Raw genomic sequence first — 14,797 nt, 5'->3', positions numbered from 1 at the left:
TAGAGTATTTAGTTGAATAATCTTCGACTTTATTTTCTGTTGATTGTATGTTCCTATCCATCAATTAGTTAGCTTCCAAAACAGAGCTCACCCTCTTGGCTAGTTTATCTCATGAACACGTGCTGTAAATTGAAAACAGGCATCTAACAATTAGAATTAATTAAGTAGGCAAAACTCTTAGCACCCATTTGCACAAAATGCTCCCATGTTGGAGATTGTTTTGATAAAATGTCACGATGACTATTTGCTATTCCATAAGGTACTGACAGTCCACTGTCACCTAAGAAAACCCAAATGTCGCTAACTTTTCCATTGAAGAAACGTTTACCTGCAAAACGAATGCACACATTTTACACCAACTTGCTGCAGCTTTATCCACGAGACGAAAACATTTTGCATCCACACGCATGATCCTCATAACCGCCTGTCTTATCTCGCGCGCTGTCTCCAGGTGCTATCTATGTAAAGATAGCATCATGTTTACAGTAGGCCTCGCTGCCTCATTTTCCATAAAAAATGGCACATAGAGGGAAGAGCGTGGAGGCTTCAGTCAGTGGACATCCTGCTCTTAATGTCTTCCTGTGGAAGATAAAGAAGGGCTGGTCGAACTCTGCTGCGGAGCAGAGATACCAGATAACGCAGCATCATCGCTTCATCAATACAGCTGTTAAACTGTGTGCTCTTTGTGGTCATAGCTTCAGCTACGCAGATCAAAAATCACCTGGCTACCCTGAGGTAGCCAGGTGATTAACTTTAATGTGTGATTTTTGTCTTAAAGAGGCAGTGTTATATGGGTTTGATCTTTACATCATGTTACAATGACAATCCCTCATCAAAAACATACCTGGAGTGTCACTTTGATTCTTTTGTGCTTGTTTGAGAAATCTTGTAATCTCCCACGGCAACCATTCACCTGTGCAAAAACTGACAAAGTTTTGCGCATGTTTGTAATGGAGACGCAGCCACTGTTTAGTCGTTGGATCGTTAACACTGACCAGAAGCCAGTGAGGCCTGCGGTGCTTCAGGTGTTCCCCTGCTTAGGTGACCAGTGGGATAATTTGTTGAAGCGCTCTTAGAGAAATTTGGTTGGCTGGTTACTCGAGGGTTCACCACAAATCTGTTTCTCTCCGTTAGAGGTTGTTGCCTCTCATTTCTGTTTGCCGTAACCCTTTCTGGATGGATCGGATGGATCAAAGCGATGTCAGTGACTACTTCTCATCTGTTTCTTTAGATTATGCTGCGTTTTGAGACCTTTTAGCCTGCTTCACGTTGCTATTGAAGTTATTTTTTATCCTTCCTCAGGTCTGGTTCTAATCAGGCTTGGGTGCAGATAGTGAAACTCAACCAAAAATTTGGTAAAGTCAGAATTTAACAAGGAGTGCACTTACTTTTTCACACAGAACCAGATCAGTGTAGGTACTTTTTCCCTATTAAATTAAATCATTATTAAAAAAGACTGAATTTTGTATTTGCTCAGGTTATTTTTGTCTGACGATCGGTAAAATCAAGTTTGAGGGCAAATAGTCTAACAAGAGGCAAATACTTTTACATTGTTCCGACAATCGGTTGAGTTGAGATCTAGAAACAGTTTGGTTTCCCAACAGGACAATGATTTCAAACACCTGGATAAGGAAGGCTAGCATAAACTTTCCTGAATGGCGTGAACTTTGAACCCTTTGAAAAGTGATGAAGTATGCTTAAAAGCTGAGTCACATCAGGAAACCTACCAGCCTATAGGAACTTTTACGAACTGTGGTCAGATGATAGCTAAAGAAAGGACATAAACGACTATTTTGTGTTCCAGTGGAGAAAATCTGGACTTGTGCTGATGTGTCTCTTCAGTTTGTTTGTGCTAAAACAGGTGGCGGTGCTGAATTCTCTGCTAAAAACAGCACAGAGAAAGTCAGTGTTGTGAAGGGAATGGAGCCAACAAATGTCAGTGAAATGACTAATCTCCGGCTCTTTATGAACGTCTTCGGAGCACGAACAGTGTCCACCGATTGGGTTGTCTTCCCAAAACAGACATTATAAGTGGAACAACTTGCAGGATGGACTTACGGCACTTATTTCTGCGTGTCTGATTAGCACGGCGCAGAGGTAAACTCCCAACACGTGGAGCAGCTGAGAATCCCCCGTGGTTTCTCTCCTGATGTCCACACACTCGGCCTGTGGTGCTGGATTCCCGACATTAGGAATCCTGGATCGCTCCGTGGCTAAGTGCGCTTGAGAAAGGTCATCGTTGTGCCACCAGCCTCTGCGCCTCATCGCTCAGCGTAGCACTTTGGCTGAAAGCGGAGGCGACCGTCCCACATGAGTGCTTCATAAGGAGGGCCAGAGCTGCCCAGAAAGGGCAGCCGCTTCAGCTGTAGCTGTGCGAGCCAGCCGCAGACAAACACAACACACACACACTCAGACACTTGTGTATTTAAGATCCCTCAAGGCAGGGTCACTGATTAACGGTCGCACTTGTGTTCCGAAATGTGTGTACGCATTGCTGCTCAAGGACGGATAAACCATCTCCGTCTGGTTTCCATGAGTAGAGAAAACAATATTTTCTTCTTCTTTCTTTTTTTTTCGGGGGACGAGGGGTTAGCATTCCTTTGTTTAACAAACTGATGAATGTTCGCAGTGGCAAAAGTATGTAAATCTCCGATGTAGGATGGTGTTTTCACATCAGCAGCCGCTCAGTTTAGAAGATTCCATAACACAGCAGAGGGTGGAAGTGACAAAGGGACCAGAAGAGCTAATCACAGGTGAGTAGGTGCAGCTGGGAAGGGGAGCAGAGTGGCAGGATGAGGGGAAGATGACAGATAAACACGACTACTAAATTGTATGTCAGTTTTTATATGCTTGTTGTCATGTTTGCGTCTTTATGACTCGCTTTGTGATTTTAATGTCTGTGACACTTACTTACAAAGCAGAGAACTAAAAAAACAACAACCTCAGACTGACGTAACAATAAGAAACACAAAGGAAACAAGTGCAAAGCACAAACAATGTGAATAAATGAACCAACATGAGGTCAGAATAGAAAATGGTGAGATATAATCAACAAATTAGGAGAGTAAATGTAAAAGTAAAGTTCTACCACCTACAGTTTGTGACACTGTTTTCATTTCCCCAGTAAGTTATGCACTATTGTGTTCATAAAATCCCACAAAACACCTTCAAATCTGAGTCTTGTATGTAACAAAAATAAACAAAAAATTAAATAAAAAATCCAAGGTGTCCGTCATAGGCTTTTATGCACCATATAGATTTTTAAAAATATATTTACAAATTTAACAGTCTAATCCATTTATCCAATGTTTTTTTTCCCCCTTAGTATGAATGGGAAGACAACCCCAGCACACATCAGTGTTCCTGAAGAGGCTCAGTGAATGATGCCAGTAGGCCAGACAAACATCCCGTGAAGCTCAGAGATGGTGTGTCCGCCCGCCTGCCCTCTCCACCTGCTGTTGGAGCAACTTTCACTGTTTGCAGTCCCTGCTCTTAACCCCGCATATGCTGAAGCGGGGCCCCCAGCAATTGAAAGGATGGGGCTCTCCCTCTGAGCACCATCACCCTCAGCAGCAGCAGCAGCAGCAGGATGAAGGCGCAGAACGTCAGGACTCTCTTCCTCATCCTCTCCGTTGTTCTCTACCTGCTCATCGGAGCCGCGGTGTTCGACGCGCTGGAGACGGAGAGCGAGAGCTCCGGGAAGAAGGCCCTGGAGCAGAAACTGGGCGAGCTGAAGAGAAAGTACGGCTTCCTGGAGGAGGACTACCGGGAGATGGAGAGAGTCATCCTGCAGTCGGAGCCGCACCGCGGCGGCAGGCAGTGGAAGTTCTCCGGCTCTTTTTATTTCGCCATCACGGTCATCACCACGATAGGTAAGAACGCGGCTATGGTTCTTTACGTCCAGTGAACACGACGACATGACTTTTGTTTTGAGGCGCATTGCAAAAGTTTCTGTGAAACAGCGGCGGTACATAAAATAAGTAAAAAAAAAAAAAAATCTCTTTTTATATTAGCTAAAGTTTTCTGAGGCACATACCAGGTTTTTTTTTTCTTTTACTACTATCAATAATAAACTACATAAAAGCTAAGTCAAGCATTTAATAACTAATTAATCAAATAACGAAAAGAAATACGTCGACGAAATCACTTGAAAACCAAAATGTTGGGCTACAGAGAAGCAGCACTGGACTGTTTCTCAGTGGTCCAAAGTACTTTTTTCCGTTGAAAGCAAATTTTGCATGTCATTGGGAAATCAAGGTGCCAGAGTCTGGAGGAAGACTGGGGAGAAGGAAATGCCAAAATGCCAGAAGTCCAGTGTCAAGTACCCACAGTCAGTGATGGTCTGGGGAGCCATGTCAGCTGCTGGTGTTGGTCCACTGTGTTTTATCAAGGGCAGGGTCAATGCAGCAGCTATCAGGAGGTTTTGGAGCACTTCATGCTTCCATCTGCTGAAAAGCTTTATGGAGATGATTTCATTTTTCAGCACGACCTGGCACCTGCTCACAGTGCCAAAACCACTGGTAAACTGTTTACTGACCATGGTATTACTGTTGGCCTGCCAACTCTCCTGACCTGAACCCCACAGAGAATCTGTGGGATATTGTGAAGAGAAAGTTGAGAGACACAAGACCCAAAACTCTGGATGAGCTTTAGGCCATCGAAGCATCCTGGGCCTCCATAACACCTCAGCAGAGCCACAAGCTGATTGCCTCCATGCCATGTCGCATTGAAGGCTGCAAAAGKATTCCTGACCAAGTATTGAGTGCATAACTGAACATAATTATTTGAAGGTTGACTTTTTTGCTATTAAAACACTTATCTTTTATTGGTCGGATGAAATATGCTAATTTTTTAAGACAGGGATTTTGGGTTTTCATGAGCTGTATGCCAATATCATCAGTATTAAAACAATAAAAGACCTGAAATATTTCAGTTGGTGTGCAATGAATCTAAAATATATGACAGTTTAATTTTTATCATTACATTATGGAAAACAATGAACTTTATCGCAATATGCTAATTTTTTGAGAAGGACCTGTATATATATAACATTTGTAGCTTTGATTTTCACCCCATAACTGTCAGCTGCCCCTGTCTGGCCACTTTCAAAACTTTCTTGATTCTCCTGACAGGTGAATAATAATAATGCTCTTGTCAAAATGTGACGTTTATTTCTTGCTTTTTGTCTGTGTGTTGCATTTATGACTTTTTATTCTTGTGTTTTTATGATGCACTTTGAACGGTCTTGTTGCTGCGCAAATAAACTTTATCATTTGATTTATATTAAACCAAGATTCCTAGAATAGTTATTGTAGACGGTGATGGCTGCACTGAAAAAACAAAGTAGTTGAACCAACTTAACTGAATTGCTTCAATTGGTAACAAGTAATTCAAATATGTTTATACAACTTAACTGATACAAGTTGACTGAACTTCACAAATTTGTGTCAGTCTTATTCAAATAATTTAATTATTTGAATTAGAAAAATATCTTTTATTACCAAATACACTTTTTAGAGGATCTCCTGTAGCAGTCTGTATTACATTGAATTTGAGGAAGCCTCTGACTGAAGACAGAGCCTATGAGAGCCTCATGGTTTCACTTCATGTGAAAATCCTTCATTGCATCATCATCTACTTCCACAGTAGTCCTCGGAACGGAGCCAGAAATTTAGGAATATTGCTTTAAAGTGGAAGCAAATTGGTTGTAAAGCAACAGAAACCAGAGACTGGATCAATCCAATCTTGACCCCCTTGCTTTATCACCATCAGCACCCGTAGCTGTAAGTGCTTAACCCGCAGTGCCTTTGTGACGTTTCAGGTTACGGCCATGTCGTTCCTCGCACCGACGCCGGCAAGACCTTCTGCATGTTCTACGCGGTCCTGGGAATCCCTCTGACTCTGATCATGTTCCAGAGCCTGGGGGAGAGGATCAACACGCTGGTCCGCTTCCTCCTGCGCAGAGTCAAGCGGGGCCTGGGCCTCAGGGAGACCGAGGTCTCCATGGGGAACATGGTGCTAGTGGGGCTGCTGTCCTGCGTCGGCACCCTGTGTGTCGGGGCCGCCGCCTTCTCGCACTTCGAGGACTGGACCTTCTTTAACGCCTACTACTACTGCTTCGTCACGCTCACCACCATCGGCTTCGGGGACTTCGTCGCCCTGAAGAAGACGGAAGCCCTGCAGAGGCGGCCGCCCTACGTGGCTTTTTGCTTCGTGTACATTCTGGTCGGTCTAACGGTCACGGGAGCTTTCCTCAACCTGGTGGTGTTGAGGTTTCTCACTGTGAGTTCTGACGTGAGGACTGCCGAACGGGAGGATGAGCAACTTTTGAAGGAGGAGTCGGAGTCAGATGCTGCAGGCGGAGGAAGCAGCCGGTTTGCTCTTCCGGTGGAGGAGGGCGGCAGCTGCGTGAGTCTGGTCTCCTCTCCTGCAGACGACCTCAGACTCATCGAACCGGAGCGTTCCGAGCTTCCCAAACCCAACAGACTCAGGGATCTGATCTGCTGCTGGTGCCGTGGGCTGGAGGTGTGCGGCAGCAGCTCCGACCTGCAGCAGGGACACACGTGCGGCCATAGCAACCCTGTGTTTTACACCTCCATCTCCTACAGGGTGGACCGGGTCTCCTGCAGCTCCCACGCTGCCTCACCACATGCCTCTCCCAGCGCCGTCGCTCTCTGCTGGGAGAGGAACTACCGTCACAGCAGACGGAGGTCCCTCTGACGCAGGAGCTTTTTGTGACAGATGAAACCATCAAAGGGTCAGACTTCCTCTGCTTTCGAACGTAGCATTAAGTGACCTGAGAAATATTTTTCTACACTGAACAGTTTGAATGCTAAGACATATGTGCCGTTTCTGTTTTTGTTAAACTTTTCAAATTATTTCGTTTACAAAAGAAACAAAACATAACTCCAGACTGAACAGACTTGCTCCAAAACCTTTGTTTGACCTGCTGGTGTACTTTGGACCATGTCCCACAGCATAACCTAAACACGTTGCAGCTCAACGTCAGAAGTTAATGGCTTGGAATTTTCTTATGGAATAGTCCAGAAATATCCTTTATTGTCACACAATGGGAAAATTCTGAAAACAGACAAAAAAACGGTAAGAGCAAATTTACGACATAAGAAAATAATACTGTACAGTTATTCGACATTGCACCCTACAACTGAGGAGGGTCATTTTTAAAACGGTGTGCCAAATGTGCATTCATAGTCAAGCATTAAGGAGGCAGAAGCACAGTGAAGTAGCTATGTTACCTTCAGTTCAGATATGACTTAGAAGAAATTTGAATTTGTAATTTAACACCTTGAAGTTGGGCCTCTGTCTCTTTAAAAACTCCTCCTCTATTGCATGGCTCCTCTATTAACCTCTTAACAATATGTTTACCAGATCAGAAGCTTAGAAGCTGCAGCTAACAGGAGGAGATCCGTCATCGAAGGCGGGGCTAGGTCCACCCAAGCGTTTTGCACAGCTGAATGGTTGCCATGGGAGATTAAAGGACTTCTCAAACATGCATGAAGGGATCAAGGTGACACTCCAGGTCGGTTTCTGATGAGGGAACAACGTAATGCTCAAAAACATTCATTTTACATAATACTGCGCCTTTCAAAACAACAACCGACTATTTACAAGAAATGGAAAAAGAGCGAATGATCACAGCGATGTAAACAGTTGTGGCGCTTGTTAGGAGCAGTGATGGTTATAAAGGTAGTCTCTGGGAGGAAGGACCTAAGGTAGCGGTCCTCTTTGCACCAAGAATAAAAAAGTTTGTAAAGGATCTTTTGTCCAGTTGTAGTTTTAGGATTTTGTGCTGCAGAGCAGAATTTTTGGTTTCTGGTCCCAAATCAAGCAAAAAGCAACAATAAAACAAAACCCAAAAAACCCCAGATCATCACACACATCACGCTGAACTCTCAGCATGTTTTTCTTTATTCTGAAATGCTGTCCATACTTCTCCCTTAATAAATGAAATCATCTTTTGAGAACTGTTTTTGTATTTGTTCAACTTAACTTTGCCTGACATTCGTCTTGGATGAAGTGAAACATCCCGGCGCCGTACGGTATATCTTTTTGTCTTTGCTGCCCTGCTGCGTAATAAAAGGTGCAGAATGTGTCATCAAACTGCAGATGCTGCTCCACGCGTCGGTAAGCTGAAGTTAACTTTAAGAAAATCAGAGTCTTCAGACTCCCAGCAGTGCCGTCACCTGTGACCTTCAGTTCTTTCCAGTGAGTAATCATCGCTGTTCTCTATTAGGAACGTTTCCTCCGTTGCTCTGGCTGGTTCCCAAGGTAACACCCTTAGCCCTGTTGCTCAATGTGGCAGAAACTGAGGACACACACATGCACGCACGCACGCACGGACTCACACACTATATAGTTGGTGGTATTTTTCTGAGGCCACCATCTAGTCAAAACTGGGACTTTCAGCTTAAACAAGAAACCAGTGCACCAGTGAAAGATGGGAAAACAGGAAGTGACGTCATAACGGCAACATTTGGAAACTCCTGCAAACAAGTTCAAATTGATTTCCTATATATTTAAGATAAAACAACATTTTTATTGATGTTAATAATGTAAGTGGAAAATTAATTGTACTTATTTATTATGGAGGATTCAAAACTTGTGAACTTTTTCTTTTTTTTTTGAATTACATATTGTGACGTTACGGCCACAATTTCATTGTAATTGTATGGTAAAAATAGTTCTGGAAAAAAAAAGGAATTGTAAATGTATGTTTTAAAATAATAATTAATAATAATAATAATTGACTTTCAAATGAAACTTCAACGCTAATTGTTTTACTCATGGAAATTATGTCTAACAAGTGCAAACTTTTGCATGCTGTAGTTTCGCCTCTTGTTCCAATTTCAACCACTAGAGGGCAGCATTGACTAATTAAAAAAAAAAAACAGACCAGCTGACTTCTTTGAGGTCTCCTGGACACAAAGTTGCTGTCAAGCTCAACCAAGACTCTGCTATAAATACAACCTCGCGTCCTCTGCGCATGTGCTGCAGAGCCTGTTTGATGTTACGTCTCTTACAGCCGCTACGCGGTCGTTTCTATAAGTTCCTCTGTAGCTAAAAGTTGAAATTGGATCACAGCTTGTTGTGAGTGAGAATAGCTGTTCGGCTGTGTAGGCACTTCAGTCAAGTACCCAGACGTGGATCAGCTTTCAGCATGATCAACTGAGAGGGGGAAAAAAACAAAAAAAACAACAACAATACTTGAACCAGCAGAAAGAGCAATCTAATGCATAAAAAAAAAAAACTCCCCATCTCCAGAGTACTCTGTTGAATTTCCATGGCTGCTGAAATTTTATTGCGGGTTTTATTTCTCTTTATTGTGCTATGATGTATTGTGCACATGGCAACAGTGATATAATGGTGTAAACTGAACGGAAACGGGTTATTTACTCTGAATCAAAGCTTCGTGTGTTGTATACAATCTTCCACTTTCATTGTCTCATCCATGACTGTTAAGAAGAGCCCATACCTCTGCTCGGGTGACTTTTATTAATCTTCTTTTACGGCTCCATCAGAGGCGGACGGTCCGGCAGTTTCATTACAATAAAACTGCTGAATAGTCCAGCGTGTTATGTGCAGATAATGCACTTTACAAGCAGTGAGCTGCAGGTGGAGAGATGAGGGTGACTTGAAATTGCACATTTTTCTGATTCACAACATTTCCCATGATGGAGCACGGCTGTCCATATTCTCTTCCGCTTAAATATTTTTCAACTCGTTTTACGTCCATATATTCCATTTTAAGACACTTTGCTTCTAAACGCTGATCAGTGTTTCGGAAAATGCCTGCAGATCTACAGCTGCATGCAAAGGTTTCACATTATGTCACATTACCACCCCAACACCTATTCAGTGTCGTTTGTAAGGAATAATAACAAGAAGAAAAAGGCACAACAGACATTTTTCTATTTGGCTATTTAGACGATTCAGTTTACAAGATGTACTTGAATGCAACTGTTGGGAAAACTTCATCTGGTCAGAAGGACTTGTCACAACAGTCTCGGTGTGTTGTGGTTTCCCCCAGTGCATTATAAGCCTGGTGGGCCACTAGGCTTTACTTGTGCCCCCACCAGGCTAAGCTTAGCTTATATAATTAAGTTTTTTTTTTAATGTTTGTATTCCTTAAGACTTTATAGCTGGTGTTCAGATATTAATCTTCCAATAACACATAATTATCAAGTGATATTTTCACATTTCATGTCAACTTTAAAAAAATTTTTAAAGTCAAAAACAAGGTGGGCCGCTGGATAAATGGCTGCCAAGCGCCCCAACCACTGGGCTCAGCAAGTTTTCTGGTGGAAATCTTGATACACTGACATTGAATCTTGGTTCGTTCCACCTTTATTTCTCAGCTGTAGCTTAATGTTTAACCCCTAACGTTCCCAAACTGGGACTCCTCTCTTGTTTTGTTTTGGTGTCACTTACCAAAGTTGCGCTACAGAACGTTTGCCTTGCGCAGTTTCTGTGTGTGTTCAGGTATAAAGCAACGCTGAAATTTTACAGAACATGTACTTTTAGTTACGAATACATGTACCATGACAACCCTATTGTTTACTAAGTTTTTAGGGTCTTGCGCTTTATTTTACTGCGGTTTATATGAAAAAGGGGTCTGGATACAAATGTATGTCACGCCTGTTTTACAAAACCACATTATTATCCTTCCACTTGAAAATTACACGTTTGTTTGTGTCAGTCTGCTGCATAAATTCTAATAAAATACTCGTGGCTGCGAGGGGACAAAATGCGATGAACCTTTTCCAGACACTGGATTCACCAACCAATGTAAAATATCCACATTTACACACATCAATCCTTAATTCTCTTTCAAGAGACCAATACAAAGCAAACAGAAGTTTCCATTAACCCCGCCGTTCAGAGACGAGCGTCGAGCCCAATCATCAAAGCTGCACGTGTGTTAACCCTCAGCTGAACTTAAAAAGAGGTTCTGGACCGAGAGGCTTGAGGCTAAATAATTCATTTTATTTTTAGATGTTTTTTTCTTTTTTTTTTTTTCTTTGTGAACAAATTCTGTTAAGTCATTACAGTTGCAACGCAGGTCTTTCATGTGCAGTCAAAAGGAAGGCCAGACTACCAAGTTGCCGGTTCAAGCTGAGTGCGGCGCGGCTGATTTGAAAGGCAGAAATACGAGCTGGACATCCCAGCAGCATCTGCATTTATGAATGAATAAATAAACTTAGCAAACGGTGCCAAGCGTGTTTTGATTACAGCGGAGTGTTGGCTGCTTGTGTAGTCCACGGAGCCGTCAGGAGAAGCTGTACCGCGTATTCATGGTGTTTGTATTTGTAACTAAAAGTTGTAGCCGAGCTGGCAGTGATGGTCTGGGCCGGGATTTTTGGGAGGCCAGCTGACTCTGTTGAGGCAAACAGGGTGTGGTTGAAGGACGGGAATCCAGGAGTGTAGGGCTCCCCAGAACCAAGATGAACCTGGAATCGAAAGATGAATTTTATGGTTCCTGCTGGGTGAAGTTCCCAATTGTCCATTATTATTTTTAAACACAACCCTCTGGTAAGCTAGCTGTAGCGTCGCACTTTGAGCTAACGTAACGGCAAACGGTTGTTTACGTGCAGTACCTCGTGGACCACTAGGGGGCGCCCGCGGACCATCACAGTTTGAGAAAGACTGAGCTACACATACCTGCTGTGCAAAAGTGATGTTTCCGGCTCAGGACGGCGCCTTTCAGGTCAACTTTGCCCTGAACAAAGTCCAGATCCTTCTGACAGCCGTACGTGGGACGTGCACTGAAAGTTCCGTGTACGTCCGCGGAGCTTTCAGGAGGATATGAGTTATTCCCTAGGAAATGCTGCAACCGGAAAACAACAACAAAAAAAAGAAAGAGAGAGAGAGTATTTTACGTGAGTCACAACGTCCATGATATAAAAAAGGCGGGAAAATAAAGACACGTGTCATCTTTTCGATGAATTAAATCAGTAAAAAGAAAAAAAAAAGCTGATATTCATTTGCAAATCAGTAAGACAACAGACATCAATAGAGGTAAATTGGCGGGATAATTGCTCATTAGCTTTAATTTTCAGTCAATTTGCACTTGGTGTCGGAGTGAGAAGCCTGTTTTCGCTGAGCCCCCGTCGCCTTCTTCCATCAGACAATGTGTCTGGCACGCCGCCCCTCCTTGACATTTCGTGTCAAAGGGATCACGCCGCTTGCCGAATTACAGTTTGAATTAAACCATAAATGAGTCTTTGAGGCGTCTGCCTCCGCGCGCGCGGGGTACAGATCTGTGACGACGACACTCACTGGGGCTGACAAGAGGGTAGAAAACAAATTGGGTGAATCGTTCCCGTCGGAGCAAATGGTACATTTTTAAGCCCATGCAACAAACAGCGGGTCTGCGCTGCGTCTACGCTCGGATCTTAATGCGGAGTGATGATTATTGATGCCCCACTGCAGCTAAAAAGCGAGGGCTTTAGTGCTGTTGTGCTTTCATAGCATTTCGAGTTACTCTTCGGGGAGCGCTGCTTAAGAAATGTTTACAGCCCAGCGGCTCCGCTGATGAAATATTTTGGCTTATTGATAAATCGCTTTGGTCCAGACTGAAATCTCTCAACAAGTATTTGACTTTCTGTAAAGAATGTTGTGATCTCTACTGGATAAAAAAATACATAAAAAAATACTACTGCCTGGCTGAGATTGTGAATTTCTGAGCTACACCCCAACATGACTCCATTGAGCTGCCATAGTTGGGGAGTAAAGATGAATTCTCCATCTCTAATCGGAGTAAAAACTGGACGGGATACCAAAGGTGTCCAGAGGAAATATCTTCAGTGAAGCAGACGTTCAAACTAACACCTGAATTCGTCTTGGATCTTCTGGGTCAGAATTTTACATACACCTTCAAAGACGTACATCTACATGACACTAGGGCTGCAACTAATGATTGCTTTGCTTTAGTTACTGTTTATTCTGATGATTAATTAGATAGAAGCATTGGCACACTCTGGAGAATTTTTCATTTTATTTTATACAATGTTAGAAATACATTAAAAGAGGCAAACAAACAAATAATTTAGTTCCCTTTTTTTTTGAACATGAAAATAAAGATTTTATTGCCTAGAATGAAACAGCGCAGCGTTCCTTTATGCTTGTTCGTGTGAAGCAGCGGATGTATCTGCAGCTAAGAAAAGCTTCTAAGATCAGCAGGTGAAAAGCTCAGGCCTTTCTGCTTGACTTGGCGTCAACAGAGCGTAGGGCTAATCTGTTTAGTCCTTCAATTAATAATTTATAGCAAAAGGAGATTTTGTTTTATTTACAGAATTTGAAGCGGATGAAGCAGGGCTGCACAGTGGCGCAGTTGGTAGAGCTGTTGCCTTGCAGTAAGAAGGTTCTGGGTTCGATTCCCGGCCTGGGGTCTTTCTGCATGGAGTTTGCATGTTCTCCCTGTGCATGCGTGGGTTTTCTCCGGGTACTCCGGTTTCCTCCCACAGTCCAAAAACATGACTGTCAGGTTAATTGGCCTCTCCAAATTGCCCCTAGGTATGAGTGTGTGTGTGCATGGTTGTGTGTCCTGTGTGTCTCTGTGTTGCCCTGCGACAGACTGGCGACCTGTCCAGGGTGTACCCCGCCTCTCGCCCGAAACGTTGGCTGGAGATGGGCACCAGCAACCATCCCGACCCCACTGAGGGAAAAAGGGTGCAAGAAAATGGATGGATGGATGAAGTGGATGAAGCTAAAGCTACGCCACACAGGAAGATTTACAGATAAATTGTACATATGTTTCGTACAGTTGTGTCTTAATTATTGCTCTGGATGAGTTGTTCTTTCAGCAAAAGGCCTTCTTATTGAGCCTGTGCTCTCCAGCTAACAACTGATCGATTACTGAATGAATCATCTCCAACCGATGTTTTGTCAAAACGAACCCGCACACCCTCTGCAGCCGACAACTCATCTCATGAGTCAGTCGATGAAAAGTTTTAAGGCTGGACGAAAAAATGGTAACATCAAAGTGAGGCGTTCCACCAACGCCTCAGATTTCAAGTCAAATTAACGACTAGATGGTTGAAATATCGGAAAAACCAACAGATCAATGATCCAAAACATTTATCAAAGCTCCAAGTATTAGTGGTGATAAATGTTTACTCTCCAGCCTGAACATATATCGTGTTAACCGAGTGTCGATTCAATAAAATAATGCAATAAATGCGCCAAATGAACATGGCCTTCCTGTTGTTTCTGGCTGGAACTGAACATTTTTCCAGCTCTGCTTGCTTGGTAGTTCTTATTCCCGCTGTCGGACATTCGTTTTCGACCCGTCTCCTTCATCTTTGGCTAACATAACGGCTACTTGAGACTACTTGACTCTCATTTGGCAAACTTGGCACATCGAACGAGTCGCGTTCGGCTCTTTCTTCCCCAGAAGACTGTAGAATTGTAAAAGAGGCCTAATGTGTGCCTCCAGCAGCAGAGGCAGAGAGCGGCTGTTGAGGTGAATCACTCTCCACCGTTCGCTTCTTTTCGTCTGAGACAGCGGACAAAGAAATGATCAAAGTTGTCTGTCAGTCATTCTCGGCTCTGTCGTGCCAGTAAACAAAACAACAGCTTCTTTGAACGCGACATTCTTTCACAACAGTGGAGAGGAAGCAAAAGGCTGGAAAAAGACGAACAAAGTAACAGGTGGTGAAGCTGAAGCGCTTTGTTCCTTTGTGAAATTGAAAATGTATATAAACGTTTTTCTTTTCTCGTTTTTTTTTTTTTTTTATATATATAAAAAGCGTGTTTTGTGAATTTATATTCAGGCCCC

General features: G+C 43.1%; 1 protein-coding gene and 1 long non-coding RNA gene across 2 annotated transcripts; one reads left to right on the top strand and one right to left on the bottom strand.

Moving 5' to 3' along the window:
• Window positions 1-3,543: 3,543 nt before the first annotated feature.
• LOC103465580 (potassium channel subfamily K member 15-like) lies at window positions 3,544-6,918 on the top strand. The gene is made up of 2 exons (XM_008410567.2): window positions 3,544-3,872; window positions 5,822-6,918. The coding sequence occupies exons 1-2, from the start codon at window positions 3,590-3,592 to the stop codon at window positions 6,718-6,720; spliced, it is 1,182 nt and encodes a 393-aa protein (XP_008408789.1). The 5' UTR covers window positions 3,544-3,589; the 3' UTR covers window positions 6,721-6,918.
• A 2-nt stretch (window positions 6,919-6,920) lies between these two features.
• On the bottom strand, window positions 6,921-11,822 carry LOC103465578 (uncharacterized). Its single transcript, XR_533817.2, has 3 exons — window positions 11,680-11,822; window positions 7,387-7,548; window positions 6,921-7,080 (listed from the first exon to the last, which is right to left on the bottom strand). It is a non-coding gene; the product is annotated as an uncharacterized LOC103465578 (long non-coding RNA).
• Between the last annotated feature and the right edge of the window lie 2,975 nt (window positions 11,823-14,797).

The sequence above is a fragment of the Poecilia reticulata genome, linkage group LG5 (assembly GCF_000633615.1).
Source record: "Poecilia reticulata strain Guanapo linkage group LG5, Guppy_female_1.0+MT, whole genome shotgun sequence".
Lineage (NCBI taxonomy): Eukaryota > Metazoa > Chordata > Actinopteri > Cyprinodontiformes > Poeciliidae > Poecilia > Poecilia reticulata.
Note: the sequence above shows the minus strand (reverse complement) of the source record. Positions and strands in the feature narration are given on the sequence as shown.

Coding starts and splice junctions, on each gene's coding strand:
- LOC103465580 (XM_008410567.2), top strand. CDS start 3,590: ATGAAGGCGCAGAACGTCAGGACTCTCTTCCTCATCCTCTCCGTTGTT. Junction 3,873..5,821: donor CACGGTCATCACCACGATAG/GTAAGAACGCGG, acceptor GTGACGTTTCAG/GTTACGGCCATGTCGTTCCT.